The sequence below is a fragment of the Grampus griseus genome (assembly GCF_964374135.1).
Source record: "Grampus griseus genome assembly, chromosome: 20".
Taxonomy (NCBI): domain Eukaryota; kingdom Metazoa; phylum Chordata; class Mammalia; order Artiodactyla; family Delphinidae; genus Grampus; species Grampus griseus.
In genome coordinates this window covers 57,350,246-57,366,339 of record NC_139014.1, presented here as the reverse complement: position 1 = coordinate 57,366,339, position 16,094 = coordinate 57,350,246, and the positions used below count along the sequence as shown (strand labels likewise).

At 39.7% G+C, this 16,094-nt stretch overlaps 1 protein-coding gene across 1 annotated transcript in view; it reads left to right on the top strand.

Annotated features, from left to right (window-relative positions):
* Window positions 1-16,094, top strand: part of LOC309837704 (AP-2 complex subunit beta-like) — a 57,890-nt gene that overhangs the window by 26,971 nt on the left and 14,825 nt on the right. Inside the window, 7 exon segments of the mRNA XM_082678461.1 lie at window positions 918-1,139; window positions 1,664-1,784; window positions 1,917-2,012; window positions 8,804-8,882; window positions 8,885-8,909; window positions 10,937-11,102; window positions 12,634-12,732. Of these exon segments, the coding sequence (XP_082534587.1) occupies window positions 918-1,139; window positions 1,664-1,784; window positions 1,917-2,012; window positions 8,804-8,882; window positions 8,885-8,909; window positions 10,937-11,102; window positions 12,634-12,732 (808 nt within the window).

Here is a 16,094-nt window from a genome sequence, read left to right as displayed (position 1 = left end):
GATGATAAGTGCTAACAAGAAAGATAAAGTAAGGAGGAGATCTAACAAATGCTGGGTGGTCAGGAAAGGTCTCCCTGAGAAGGTAGCATTTGTATAAACACCTAAAGGAGGTCAGGGAGTCAGCCAAGTAGATACAGGAGGAAGGGAGAAAAACACAGCTTACTTACCTTGTGTCCTTAACTGAGTCAGCTAGCCACTCACGTTGCCTAAGAGCTATCAAAATTAGGTTAATTTCTGAAGAACCCTCAATGGATAACTAAATATTCTGTATTTTATGAGACATTTAAGTGTAGGTGGCAGGGACTAGGAGAAGGGGATGAGGTTGAGAGAGTATTGCAGTGGTGTTGTGTTGTTAAAAACAAACAAACAAACAAACAAACACCCTTCCCGAGATTCCCTTATTATGCTGGATGCAAGAGGTTGGGTGGTTTTGCCTGTCACCCCATCTCCTTCTGCATCTTACAGTGAAACTTCAGCCACAGTTGGTTGATATCTCTCACTATGAAATAACTCTCAGAATGCTTAATTTGACTTCCTATAGGCTGAGGAGAAATGGGCTGTGAGGCAGGGAGTCCTTACATAATATGGCGAGATAGAGAGGACTATAAAATAGGAAGGTAAATGGTGTGAGCTTCAGGTGTTTGGGGTATTGGCTAGTTCCCTTCCAGTTTGAACATCCCTTATTGCTGGTTTCCTAAAGTCTTCTGATATCCCTGCTCTGTTTGTAGTTTGCTAGGATTGAGGCGTCCGCAGTGTTGGATCCCAAATTTACCTATGTATGGAGTTTTGACTTTTCTAACTGATTTTCTAATTTCTTTATACCTGGGCCATGGAAACCTCTGACAACATTACCTTATAGATTGGATTGAGCAAAGAAATTATAATTTAAGGCACTAATTTTCATTTTCTGTCCTCAGTATCTGTGAGCGGGTAACTCCTCGGCTATCTCACGCCAACTCAGCAGTGGTGCTTTCAGCAGTAAAAGTCCTAATGAAATTTCTAGAGTTGTTACCCAAGGACTCTGACTACTACAATATGCTGCTGAAGAAGTTGGCCCCTCCACTTGTCACATTGCTGTCTGGGGAGCCAGAGGTGCAGTACGTCGCCCTGAGGAACATCAACCTGATCGTCCAGAAAAGGTTGGGAAAAAATGAATTGGTGATTAAAGTGTTTGTAATTTTGAATTAAACTTAATAACATCATTATTAAAGAGGACTGTGTTAAAACTCTGTTTAATGTGTGGAAATGAAAATACTGTATGGTAGAGCAACTTGCCCAGGGTCAGGAGGCTAACAGTTGATTTTAGAGTGTTCCTACAATGAATGCCTGGTGTTGCTCTACAGTTTAGTTCCTTTTCTGAAGGAACTCTTAGTTGTATGATAGCTAGTGTCTGCTTAATATGGTTCAGGCTGTAATGTAGATCAGGTTGTTGTTCTTCCAGTGGTTCTTCTTGGCAATATATACTTTACTCCTTAAAAAGGATAAAAATAGTCTGCCAGATGGATCTGGTTAGAGGGGTGTAGAGGAAGTTTGTGAGTTGTTTTCCCTGGAGTGGAGCGTGTGAATGGAGAGCAGAGGAGCACAGGTTAGGTGTTAATGCAGACTCAGAAGGAATATCAATATACGCCTCACCTTCCTTATCTTGTGTTTCTGTGTACCACAGGCCTGAAATCTTGAAGCAGGAGATCAAAGTTTTCTTTGTGAAGTACAATGATCCCATCTATGTGAAACTAGAGAAATTGGACATCATGATTCGTTTGGCATCCCAAGCCAACATTGCTCAGGTCAGACTTAAAGTATATTCAAGTTAAGATCTAATAACTTAGATCTTAAGATCTGGCCTTCAGAAAAACCTAGGCCATGAAATTGCTGTTGGAGAATCCTTAATGATTATTCACTTCATGGATTTTTAACAGGTTCTGGCAGAACTGAAGGAATATGCCACAGAGGTGGATGTCGACTTTGTGCGCACACTTTTGCGGGCCATTGGACGGTGTGCCATCAAGGTGGAGGCAAGTGTCCCGTGGTAGTTTTGATCACGTTGTGGGACTCTAGGTATTCTCTTCACCTCTTTCCTTACATTTTTAAGTTTATCAAAATAATAAAGCACGTTGCTAAAATATTAAAGAATTTTTAATGAAAAACAGCTGTCCCTGGTCCCTCTCTTTCCCGAGGGAATCATGTTTAACTCTATTCCTAGTTTTAGTTATTTTGATTACTTCCATATCTCTAATATCCTTATGCTACTATTTATTGATTTACCAATTGTAGACATTGTCTATTAACTTTCCGCTATGAGAGAAGCAACTTGGTTCATATACTCCATCACTCCTACTTCTACCGTTCTGTATAGATCCCCTGTATAGTTATATCATGAGGTTTTTGTTCCTGTATTATCTTTGTAAATTGAGATAATATACCTTTGTTTCTTGTTCTATCAACTAGAGTCTTGCAAAGGTTGCTGTGCGTATTATGCCTGTAAATATGTAGAGCCTACACAATCAAATGATTGCGTTTTCTTTCTTATAAAGGCTTTTGTTTTTTCTGTAGTTTATAATGACCTTTGTCTTTTTTTTTAATTTCATTGTGCCTTCATTGCACTCCTATCTTCTTCCAGCTTTTCAAGCATAATATCAAATTAATAAAACTTTTCTTTTGTTCTAGACCCTTCTCTCTTCCAGTCCTCTGTCTTTCCAGTCCTTACTCCAGTCTGGGTGGTTGCTTTCTTGTGTTCTGCACAGCCGTCTTTCCATACAGCCTCCCTTCATTGCTGTTTCTTGTTATGGGTACTTTTTCATAGCATTCCGTTTTTTGTGGTTGCAATAGTTTCTTAAATCTCTTGTGATGTGAATTACAGTTTTTGGTTTTGTTTCTGCAGTTTGAATTTAATTATCTGGAGTATTTTATGGTGATGGTTGCATGTCTATGATTTTTTAATTGAAGTGTATACCATACTTACAGTAAATTCCTGCCTATTTGTGTTAAAAATGAGATGACAGAAAAGTTGTCAGGACTTCTGTGCACATAGGCAGGACTGTTGACTAGCAGGTTTCTGCTTTAGGGAAGGGAGTTGATCTTTACTTGGAAGTCCTCTTGAAGAGCTTCTTTGTGGTCTTAGAGGGCAGATTGGTTCTAGCTTGGTTGCAGCCTTCCAGTAGGTATTAAGGGCTACAACTTACAATGCACTGCTTCATCAGTCACCAAGCCTCTGTTGTTTTTCCTCATTCAGAAGTTTGTTGCAATTAATGATGGCTTCTGTGCTCAACGATACTGTGGATTCAGAGCTCCATATTTGTTCTTACTACTTGACTACGTGCAATTCTGCTTTTTTTTTCTTTTGACATTTTATTTAATTATTTATTTATTTATTGGCTGCGTTGGGTCTTCATTGCCGCGCGTGGGCTTTCTCTAGTCGCAGTGAGTGAGGGCTACTCTTCGTTGAGGTGCATGGGGGCTTCTCATTTCGGTGTTTTCTCTTGTGGCAGAGCACGGGCTCTAGGTGCACGGGCCTCAGTAGTTGTGGCTTGTGGGCTCTAGAGCACAGGCTCAGTAGTTGTGGTGCACAGGCTTATTTGCTTCGGCGTATGTGGGATCTTCCTGGACCAGGGCTCCGACCCGTGTCCCCTGCATTGGCAGGCGGATTCTTAACCACTGCACCACCAGGGAAGTCCCTACGGTTCTACTTTGAGTCAGATTGGGCCATATGATTTCACAAGGATAGTTACTAAAATAATTTGTACGGTATGACCAGTGCTTCACAGGAACAGAAGGAAACAGATGCTGTGTCAGAGAAGTGCCTCTGAAAGCCAAATTCCTAATTGGCCTTCCTTGTTTTTATTTACTGAATGCTGCTTCATATGGTTACCACTGATAAATCGTTTAGTAGACTAGTTGTTATAGCAAGAAGTCAATTAATCCTGGTTTCTACTTCTGGTTCTGCCAGCTCGGTTGCTTCACATACTTAATATATACTTCTGTTGCTCCATTTGAGAAATGGGAAAATCTGTTTATTGGATCTTGATGTGTTACATCTTTTTTTTTTTACTCCCACACTTCTTAACTTACCACCACTACTTAACTTTTTTCTTTTTCTTTTCTCATTGTGGAATAGCCACCTGCTAATGGTATTAATGCAGACAATTTTCAGAGCTATTTTGGTAGCAGAAGAGTCATTTTGTGCTTTTCACTGCCAGAATGTCATTGTCTTACTAACCTCTCTGACAGTGCTCTTGCAAAGAGTCTCATTCCAAAGTTAAAGAGCTTTTTCTATCCCTGGAATTACTAGAAAGTGTTCTCAAAGCATCTAGATTCCTAGTGGCTGTTAGTACCGTCTATTGTGACTAAATGGAAAAGTTATCCATCATCTTCTGGAAGAGATGAACTTCTGGTGGCTCTCACTTCTTCCTTTGATTCAGGGTGCCCTGGTGGGAATATGAGTGTGTGAGGAATGAACTTCCTTTGGAAGATTAAGATCAGCCTTCAAGAATCCTGCCTTTTAGATAGTGTTCTCTTATTTCCAGTTACCTGGATTTGCCTAAGAACTTTTCTTAGAACTGGTTAAATCATGAAAGTTATTAGTTGGAAAGAGTTGCCTAGTCCAGACACAGTTATTGGGGCAGGAGAGACAGTGATTGCCTGTTTTTAACTAACCTATCCATGGGACAAGGGCAAGAACCAGCGAGGGAATTGTAATAGCCTTTCTCTGTAGCTTCCAGACTGAGCTGCTTCTTTTCTCTCAGGGCACCTGACCCTTTTTTAATGTGTAGTTGGTTTCAAAGATATGACAGATGAGAAAAAAAGAATTTTAGTTTAGTGCTTAGCTAAGATAACAGGGCCTATTGTAAAATTTGGGTGTTAAGAGTTGGAGTTGTTTTTTATCATGACTGTAAGTACAGGTGTTTCCTTGTTGCTTTAAGTACCCTGAGGTGAAAAAAATGTATAATTTTATCATATTAAGTTGGTTAGGTTAAAGATTAAGCATAAGCCATTGAGTCAATAAGTAACACTGAAAAAGCAATTTCATGGTACTGCTTTTTCAGTAACTTTTGCCTGTTCTTTTTTGTTTGGTTGTTTTTTTAAATAGATTTTACTCTCCACCCCACCTCCAGCTTTATTGAGGTATGATTGACAGATTTAAAGCTGTATATATTACAGTGTATACCTGTTTCTTTAAGGAGGAAATAAACCCCTGCCCTCCTTTTCTTACAAATAAAATGATTTTGTTTGCGAGATTTATTTATATGTTTGGTTTTGTTTGAGAGAGATTAAGTCACTAAGTTAAGGTATTCCTCACTTCCCACTCTTCTGTTCTTTGGTGTTTACCATTTCTCATTTTTGTAGCTTAAGATAAGGTACTGACTTACGTCTTATGCAAACAAAAAGCATATGTATTTACTACATAAAATCATAAAAAAAAGGCAAGTTAAAAGTAGAACACTCTGCTTTCTCCTACCCCTGTTCTACCCTTCCAGAGATGATGTGGACATGATTTTAAGTCTTTGTTTACATAGTCCTCCATAAACAGGTGTGCTTTTTACAAAAATGAGATCATTCTACAAATGCTATTTATTTATGTTTTTGTAGTCTGCTTTTTTTGCTTATTATACATGGACATTTTCTCATGTTACTGATAATATTTTACATCATTTTTAGTGGTTTGTAGATATACTGGGTGATTGCTTCATAATTATTTAGCCTTTCCCTTCCTGTATGGACCTTAAAGTTGTTTCTGCTCTTTTTCCAAATAATGGTTATAAGGAGGACCCTTTTAGCTAAATCTTTGATCTCTAGTTGAGGTGACATTTTTCTCATTATGCTTAGCCATTTGGAATTGCTTTTTCATGGCATGTGTATCTTGTTTCAATGTGTTATCTTTTCCACATTGATTTTTTAAAGTTTTTTATAATTAATTAAAGGTATTAATTCATTTAATAGCCCTTCATTTCATTAATAGTTATTTTCCCAATTATTTTCCTTTTGATTTCATTTGACTTCTTGATGCATAGGAGTTCACATTTCCTTATGTAGTGAGTTCTGTCCATTTTCTCTCAATGGTATCTTTTTTTAAAAATAATAAATTTATTTATTTATTTATTTTGGGCTGCATTGGATCTTCGTTGCTGTGTGTGGGCTTTGTCTAGTTGCAGAGAGTGGGGGCTACTCTTCGTCGCGGTGCACGGCCTTCTTCTTGTGGTGGCTTCTCTTGTTGCAGAGCATAGTCTCTAGGTGCTCGGGCTTCAGTAGTTGTGGCATGCAGGCTCAGTAGTTTTGGCTCGTGGGCTCTAGAGCACAGCCTCAGTAGTTGTGGTCACGGGCTTAGTTGCTCTGTGGCATGTGGTATCTTCCTGGACCAGAGCTCGAACCCGTGTCCCCTGCATTGGCAGGCGGATTCTTAACCACTGAGCCACCAGGGAAGTCCCTCTCCCAATGATATCTTTAGTGGACCACCTAGAAAATTGTGCTTCACTTCAAAATTATATAAAATTCACTTTTATTTTCTACTTTAATGGCAATGGTTTGGTTAAAGATAAGAGTGTGGGGATCAAACACAAGAACAATTCATCCTTTCCTTACTGTTATGAAATGTTGCCTTTATCATATACTAAATTTTATATGTCTGTATGCCTTTCTCTGTTTCTGGACTTACTTTGTATATACAATGATTGGATATTTACTTTTGTTCCTCTGCCATACTGCTTTAATGGTGTTTTTAAAATTTAATCAAAAGCAATATAGGTGAGATGACAATTTGCTTGAAAATTACTATCCTAGACTTAATTGTTTTTGAATATTGATGCATCATGGGAGATGACCTTTTGTTTATCTTTATTATAATAATGAAACTAAGGATTCAGTAAATGTTAGCTTTCTATCAAGCCTTATGCTGAGTACTTTATTTGTACTGTGTAATTTGATAATTTAACCCTTACATGCTTTATAATTTATCGTAACTTTTATATTTAAAATTTCCCAACTGTTTTGCTGTTGTAATAACAGCACAGGAAATAACTAGTTGAAAATGAATAAAATAGAATTCAAAAATGGGAAAACTACAATAATAAAAGAGAACAGAATCATATATGACCTCATATAAATAACCTCAAGATGCAATTTTGTTTTCGTTATATTGCTTGGAATGGTTTAAATTACAGTACCTTTAAAAGATTTTATTACAGAAATTTTTAGGTATACACTAAGGTAAAATTGATTAATGAGCTCTCATATACCCACCATCCATCTTGAACAAATATCAACACATTGCTGTTCCCATTTGATCTTCTCCCTCTCCCTCCCCCTTCAAGGGAGTGGGTTACTGTTATATTTTAATGCAGATCTCAGATATGATCTTATTAGAGTAGTCCAATGTGTATATCTAATAGATAAGGTCCTCTAAAAAAAAAATTGTCATGATATCGTTACCGTACTCAACAAACAGTAACTCTTAATCTCATTAAATACCTAGTCCATGTTCAGTTTTCCCTAATTGTGTCTAAATGTCTTCTTACAGTTGCCTTGTTCAAATCAAAATCTAAATGAGCGCTAGCTATACATTGCATTTGGTTAATACGTCTCTTAAGTCTTTATTTATTTATTTGGGTGCCATTTGTTGAAAGGACTAGATCATTAGGCTTGTAGAATTTTCCAGAGTCTAGATTTGGCTGATAGTATTTTAGTGATGTTGTTTATCTCATTCCTTCATCCCCTTTAGAAAATTAAATCTAGAGGCTTGGTAATATTCATATTCAGTGTTTTTGGCAAGAATACCTCTTAGATGCTGCTGTGAATTTCCTATTGCATCTTATCGGGAGGCATATAATGGAATGACCCATCATAATACATTGTAATGTATGATAAGTCAGTTCTTGGTTTTTAGGATCTCTCTTCTGGAACCTTCTTTTAAAAACTGTGACTTATTGTTTCAATACATTAGTTTTGTCACTTGTATTCTTCCATATTCCCTTCATTAATAAAAGACTAATAGATTAAATTCTATTTTATAGATGAGCCATAGGCTGTGGAAAGTTGCAGTTTATCTAAGGCCATAGACTTGCAGTTATATAGCCCAGAAGATGGCAAATTTTTCTTAGAGTTTTTTGAGTCACAGAGAACTTTGAAAATATAATGAAAACTGTAAACCTCCCAGGAAAATATGCTTGTGTGCACAAATGAAATTTGGCAGTTACATTTCAAGAGGTTTAAAGATGCCTTCTGTCTGTGCTCATTCATGAACTGCAGATAAAGACCTCTTCGCTTGGCTTATTCTTTCATTCTTATTCTTTCCTTCTACCTTGACTTATGCTTTCTTCTCATTTCTGTCATCCTGGCTATCCAAGATGATTTTTTTCACTTGAACTGTTTCTTGTAATGAGTAAAATTTGGAGTATATCTAGAACTTCTGTATATCTCCATCAGATAACCCAGCCTCTAGTATAGTGTGGTCAAATTAAGTGCCTCATCTTTTAGTCTAGTTTAGTTGATAACACCTGAGTGTTCCAAAAAAATATTTTTTATTTTTTTATTTTATTTTATTTTTTTTGCGGTACGCAGGCCTCTCACTGTTGTGGCCTTTCCCGTTGCGGAGCACAGGCTCCAGACGCGCAGGCTCAGCGGCCATGGCTCACGGGCCCAGCTACTCCGCGGCATGTGGGATCTTCCCGGACCGGGGCACGAACCCGTGTCGCCTGCATTGGCAGGCGGACTCTCAACCACTGCACCACCAGGGAAGCCCCAAAAAAATATTTTTTATGTTGAGGTTGTGTTATTGGATGGATCATCTGACTTCTCATTATGTTCCTCTTTGCAGCAATCTGCAGAGCGCTGTGTAAGCACATTGCTTGATCTCATCCAAACCAAAGTAAATTATGTGGTCCAAGAGGCGATTGTTATATCTTCCGCAAATACCCCAACAAGTACGTCCAGATACTTCTGCCCCTCTTCCTCAGATCATTTAGGAAATGTTTAAGTAAGGCACTTTGAGGTTGGCTAGGTAAGAATTAGTCTTTGTAAAGTAACTGGTCATAATTGAATACTTTATTAAAAATCAGAAACATATAAGTTGGTTAGCACAAGGATTAAAATCTGATTTTTCACTCTGCTTTATCACTTTTAGAAGAATTGAAGCTCTGTCTGAATATGCATTGTCAATTGGCATGTATTAAAGTTAGCCAGATTCTTTGGTGATAAAGTTACTATTAAATAAGGATACCCATATATTCCACGTTGTCTGGGTATAATCCATTTTATGCCTCTTACCAGGCATAATTAATAATTGTGCCCCTTTTCACTCTCAGAAACGTCTCAGTTTGAATAATAAATTATATGGTCACCTTATTGTAAAAGCCAGGGAGGTGACAGCTTCACTATTCACTTAGTATGTTACCTAGTACTTGTAGAAAATTATAGAACACGCAACAATGAACTGTCAGAGTTTCAGGCCTTTTCTGAAGTATTGTAGCTGCTTCCATTAAGATATACAAAATCTACATTTTCACTCCACAAAAATTTTCACATTGAGGCCTCTTAGTTATGAAACAAAAATACTTTTTCAGATTTGCTTTTGAAGGCAAACAATTAAGGAACCTGAAAAGAGTGAAATAAGAGCAGATCTTATAAGCATCCTAAATCTCATTTTACCTTATAATCATAGAGATGAACTGTGCTAAGGCTTCTGATTATCGTTAAAGATAATGTGAAATGAAGTGACTTACAGTTAGTTAGCTTAGTGGTGGACTCAGAATTAGAAGAAATATTTTAATAAGGTAGTGGGTTATTAAGCATTATGTATACTCTCTCTCTCTCTATATATATATATATATATATATTTTTTAAATTCTAGAAATGGTATTTTTGGAAAAAGGATCATATACTTTTACCACTCTCCCAGGAAAGAGGAGGGTTGGGTTTCTAAACTTCTTGATTAAGTGGGGAGGTGTATATCTTAATATGCTTGGTAAAGAAATGTGTCCATTTCTGATTAGTATTACTGAGGGATTATGATAGTTTAATTTTAAGAAAGCATTATCGAGAACCTGGTTTAATCAGTGGAAATAGGGCAAACAATTAAGTGTATTATTCAGTTGTCCATATCTCATTTATTATACAATTTCATTCTGATGTTTAAAACTACATTAGCCGGGCTTCCCTGGTGGCGCAGTGGTTGAGAGTCCGCCTGCTGATGCAGGGGACATGGGTTTGTGCCCTGGTCCGGGAAGATCCCACATGCCGCGGAGCGACTGGGCCCGTGAGCCATGGCCGCTGAGCCTGCGCGTCTGGAGCCTGTGCTCCGCAACGGGAGCGGCCCGCATACCGCAAAAAAAAAAAAAACAAAAAAAAACACATTAGCCAAGGAGATGGATTTAACATGGTAAAGAATGAGAGCTATAGACCTGTGAAAATAAATACTTGAATTGCTTATTTCTTCAGAAAAACAGGTCATTAGTGTGGGTGCCTTGGGAGGAAAGAACATAAAGATCTCTATAGAAAGCAGAGATAGTGGATAAGAGACAAAATTACTGTTTCTGGATGCTATTACTGTCTGACTCCATTTTCCTAATAGTAAAGTGGAATTTCTGTTCCTCTACGATGAAGGTAAAATGAAGTAATAGGAAATTTCTCTGATCTAGTTATGAGAAAGACTGTGAGAAATGTAAGGTAGTGGTATTATCTTAAACCATAGGTTAGTTTTTCCTTGTGAAAAGAATATCTGATAAGCTTTTATAAAGATTTATGGTCTAGTTATTAAAACATAACTGAAGGAAAATTGAAGACGTTTATAATTTTCTGGCTTTAAAGCCTGTACATTCTCTTGGCTAAAAGTCTTTGTAGTTTGGTGGTGGTTTAGGGTACCTTGTCCATGGTTTTTTGCTTTGTAGGCTTCACTGTTAAATACACTTCTCAGTTTTGCCTTCAGTAACCATAGTCCATTTTGTTATATCAGATATGAAAGTATCATTGCCACTTTGTGTGAGAACTTAGACTCACTGGATGAGCCAGACACTCCAGCAGCTATGAGTTGGATTGTGGGAGAATATGCTGAAAGAATTGACAATGCAGATGAGTTACTAGAGAGCTTCCTGGAAGGTTTTCATGATGAAAGCACCCAGGTAAGTTCCCATCTATATCTTATGTATTAGATGTTTTGGGGACGACTTCAGGAAAGGTAAAGGTTAGGCAGTTTCATGTGTGCGAATTTATATACACATATAGTATGTTCATTTTTCTCCCAAAAAGGGGTGACCTTTTTCAGTTGTGCTAACTTCTGTTGGAACAAGCCTGCCTAATTTAGACAGTGGTTCTCAAACTTTAATGAGCCTTAGAAGCACCTAAGCACTGGTGTTTAACCTGTGTTAAAGGACAGGTTGCTGGGCCCCACCCCTAGAGTTTCTGAGTCAGTAGGTCTGAGATGGGCCTAAGCATGTTCATTTCTTACAAGGTTGAGGGTGGTGATGCTATTGCTGCTGCTGGTCCAGAACCACACTTTGACAACTACTGACTTAGAGCAGTAGTTATTACTTTTTAATTTTCTGTCACCTAAAGATGATTACCCATTGCTGTTAGCAATGGTTGTGGCTCAGTTGCAGCTGGGGTTTCTGTCTGGGGTGAAGGCTGGCATGTGCAGTTTGAAAAGATTCTTTGTGGATGGTTAGACTCCTTCCCATCTTCTGTCTGTCTTCTACCAAAACTGAGAGACCTTCGAGTCAAAGGCCCAGAGAAGCAGATAAATTATTAAAGCTTTTTCCCCGGCATCTGTACTCAATGCAAATTGAAGTTCATGTGTGTAATCTATCATAGTAATTTTAATAGGCCCTACAAGGAACATATACCAGCCAGTAGTCTCGTGGTTTGGCAGGCAACTCTTTTTTTTTTTAATTATTATTTTTAAAATTTTATTCTTTTTTTTTTAAATAGATTTGTTTCATTTATTTATTTTTGGCTGCATTGGGTCTTCCATTGCTGTGCGCAGGCTTTCTCTAGTTGCCGCGAGCGGGGGCCACTCTTCATTGAGGTGCGAGGGCTTCTCATTGTGGTGGCTTCTCTTGTTGCAGAGCACAGGCTCTAGGCGCGCAGGCTTCAGTTGTGGTGCATGGGCTTAGTTGCTCTGCGGCACGTGGGATCTTCCTGGACCAGGGCTCAAACCCGTGTCCCCTGCATTGGCAGGTGGATTCTTAACCACTGCGCCACCAGGGAAGCCCTAGCATGCCACTCTTAATTGGTTGTGATCTGGCACAATTCTACTGTCTTGGCTCTTGCCTCAGTATGATAAATGATTCCCTAATTCCCTGGAAGTTGTAGCTTTTGGTGGAAGTAAAAAAGGATTTGGTCAGGAACCAGTTTTATTGCCATCAGTATGTTAGCGTGTACTTTAAGAAATACAGGTGATTATCTGGGCCAGAAACAAACCGGCAGTTTTTGATGCCAAAAAATGCAATTTGGAGATAGGAGGCTAGTGAGTTTTCAGTTGATGAAAACCTTTGACTGCTATTGTGGATATTGGCTGAGTTTTAACCTTTGTTTCTTAATCAAAATCAGAAAGACCTCATAGTAAGTCATATTTGGGAAAATATCACTTTGGAATTCATGGTGTGGAGTAATGCAAATGCCTTTCACTTTACCTATTAAATTACATTTGCTTAGGTACAGCTCACTCTGCTTACTGCCATAGTGAAGCTGTTTCTCAGGAAACCATCAGAAACGCAGGAGCTGGTACAGCAGGTCTTGAGTTTGGCAGCACAGGTAAGAAGTCTGAAAAAAGCATGGAGTTGATTTGTCTTGTTTTAAATTCTAGGAAATTGTGAAACTTCTTCCAAGAAGGTTCATTTGCAGAGATTTTAAACGGAAGGAGTGCAGTCTTTAGATTCTGTTATAAAAATAAAAACAGTGCCTCTTTTACATATTCTGCTGAATTAGAACTGGTTGTATGGCTTCTAAATGAATCGACTGACTCCAGTTTTAATGATAATTCATGAAAATTGAACTTAGACTCTTTAGTGTTAATGAAGGACATGACTTTGTGAAAATGACATTGAGTCTCACAGTATCTCCTTCTGGGGGACTTAATTTCAGCTTTCAAATGAAAGTACCCTGTAGAGATGGTAAATGCTTTGACAAATATCTCGTGTGCTGTTCTACCTTCTAGATAAGTTGTGTTTCTCTTTAAGTACTTTTAAAGTGCTAATGCTGCTTCCTTAATTATTTAGTATTTTTGGTCCTTTTAGGGAGGGTTCTGATTTCAGGAATGTGGCAACCAGCTGGATACACAGAAATCAAAGTAATTACTTTTTCTGACGTAACTAGTATAATGATCAGTCCATCATGATCCAGTAATGTTCTTAATTGAATTTGAGAACAGGCTGGCTTTAGCAGGTTGTCAAGAGTTATGATGTGTGTTTACACATGGAATCTGATTCAGATATTCAATTTACCATTTTCCTCTTTCATCTCTTTATAGTTGTATATTAACAGCATTTGATCTCTTTTATAGTTCTTTAACCTAGCTCTGAGCTGTCATCTTTCCTTTTTTTTTTTTTTTTTTTGCTCTGGGGAGCTTTATTTCATATCAATAATGAACACAATTGGAGGACTAAATATGGTAAATCCTGTAATTAATTAGTACGGTTGGGGTGTGCACTTAGTACACTTCTTGAAACTCAGTTCCAAACTGAGACCACAAATGGGAACCTTGAATAGTTGCCAATACATCATCTGTTAAGTGGTCAAAGCGCATCATTTGATACCTGATAAATGCAAAGTTCTTTCCTCTGACAGTATTTAATTTTAGAAATGCCAGGAATCCATTTTAAGGAAAAGAAGTTCGACGGGCAGATAAGGCATTTGAATACTTAATGGAATACTATAAAGCAGCCAACATTATTAAATGAGTTGTTTATAGAATATGCTATACAACTCTGAAAAAAATACAGCCAAGAAAACTGCTAGAGTCAAAGGCTACTTTCTGACACTTGATTCCAGTACAGATGTTTTACAATCAATGAACTCAAATGTGAAGAAGACCTGAACTAAAAATTAAGATAATTGTCGTGTCTGATTACTGATGCATGTAAACATTACTGAGAATTATCGCTTGATTATCTTTTAAGGAGCAGTTGACCAACAGTAGTTGAGTTAAAGGATGTCAGAAAATTCACTTCACAGAAAATAGAGGTGTCCCACTCCACCCCTTGTACCTCTCAGTTTTCTCCATTTCTCCAACAAATTATGAATGAACTTTTTAATGTGCTATTTCCCCAAGTCTCTAAACCTTCACTTGACCCCATTATGGTTAGTGTGAAGACGCATCCATATGAGTATGTGGAGTCAAGGGCAGGCCATGGCTCACCATCTGTCCATGAAAAGTGGACTGGGAGGTTGTCCATCACTGATGAGGCGTGTCTTGACACTAAGAGCAGAAATTGGTCATCTTCTGAATCAAAGTTTAGGTTAGACGTTAATTTTCACGTTAGTGTTTAATAGGTCATCTACAGGGGGCCATTTTGAATAGAAATTGCCCCTTCTTAATCATGTAGTGCTTATTACAGACTCTGTAGGGTGATTGCCATTAAATTAGCCATGTATTTGACTTCACCTTAGGGCCTTGAAGTTCATTTCTGTCTTTTGCTACAGGCCCTGGAGCCTCTCTCCTTTGTATGAAAGAAAGAGCTCTGGGGGGTGCTGGGAAGATGGCGGAAGAGTAAGACGCGGAGATTGACTTCCTCCCCACAGATACACCAGAAATGCATCTACACGTGGAGCAACTCCTACAGAACACCTACTGAATGCTGGCAGAAGACCTCAGTCCTCCCAAAAGGCACGAAACTCCCCACGTACCTGGGTACGGCAAAAGAAATAAAGAAAAAACTGAGACAAAAGAATAGGGACGGCACCTGCACCAGTGGGAGGGAGCTGTGAAGGAGGAAAAGTTTCCACACTCTAGGAAGCCCCTTCGCTGGCGGAGACTGCGGGAGGCGGAGGGGGGAGCTTCGGAGCCACAGAGGAGAGCACAACAACAGGGGTGCGGCGGGCAAAGCAGGGAGATTCCCACACAGAGGATCGTTGCCGACCAGCACTCACCAGCCCAAGAGGCTTGTCTGCTCACCCGCCGGGTCGGGCGGGCGGGGCCGTGAGCTGAGGTTCGGGTTTCAGTCGGAGCGCAGGGAGAGGACTGGGGTTGGCGGCTTGAACATAGCCTGAAGGGGTTAGTGCACCACGGCTAGGCTAGCCGGTAGGGAGTCCGGGGAAAAGTCTGCACCTGCCTAAGAGGCAAGAGACTTTTTCTTCCCTTTTTGTTTCCTGGTGCGTGAGGAGAGGGGTTTAAGAGCACTGCTTAAAGGAACTCCAGAGATGGGCGTGAGCCGTGGCTAAAAGCGTGAACTCCAGAGACGGGCGCGAGCTGCGGCTAAAAGCGCGGACCCCAGAGACGGGAGCGAGCCACGGCTAAAAGCGCGGATCTCAGAGACGGGCGCGAGCCGCGGCTAAAATCACGGACCTCAGAGACGGGTGGGAGACGCTAAGGCTGCTGCTGCTGCCACCAAGGGGCCTGTGTGCGAATACAGGTCACTATCCACACCCCTCTTCCGGGGAGCCTGTGCAGCCCGCCACTGCCAGGTTCCCGGGATCCGGGGACAACTCCCCAGGGAGAACGCACGGCGGGCCTCAAGCTGGTGCAAAGTCACGCCGGCCTCTGCCGCCGCAGGCCCGCCCCGCACGCCGTGCCCCTCCCTCCACCCCCCACCCCCGGCCTGAGTGCGCCAGAGACCCCGAATCAGCGGCTCCTTTAACCCCGTCCTGTCTGAGCAAAAAACAGTCGCCCTCCAGCGACCTACACACAGAGGCAGGGCCAAATCCAAAGCTGAGCCCCTGTGAGCTGTGAGAACAAAGAAGAGAAAGGGAAATCTCTCCCAGCAGCCTCAGAAACAGCGGATTAAAGCTTCACAATCAACTTGATGTACCTGCATCTGTGGAATACATGAATAGACAACGAATCATCCCAAATTGAGGAGGTGGACTTCGAGAGCAATGTCTATGATTTTTTACCCTTTTCCTCTTTTTGTGAATGTGTATGCTTCTGTGTGAGATCTTGTCTGTATAGCTTTGCTTTC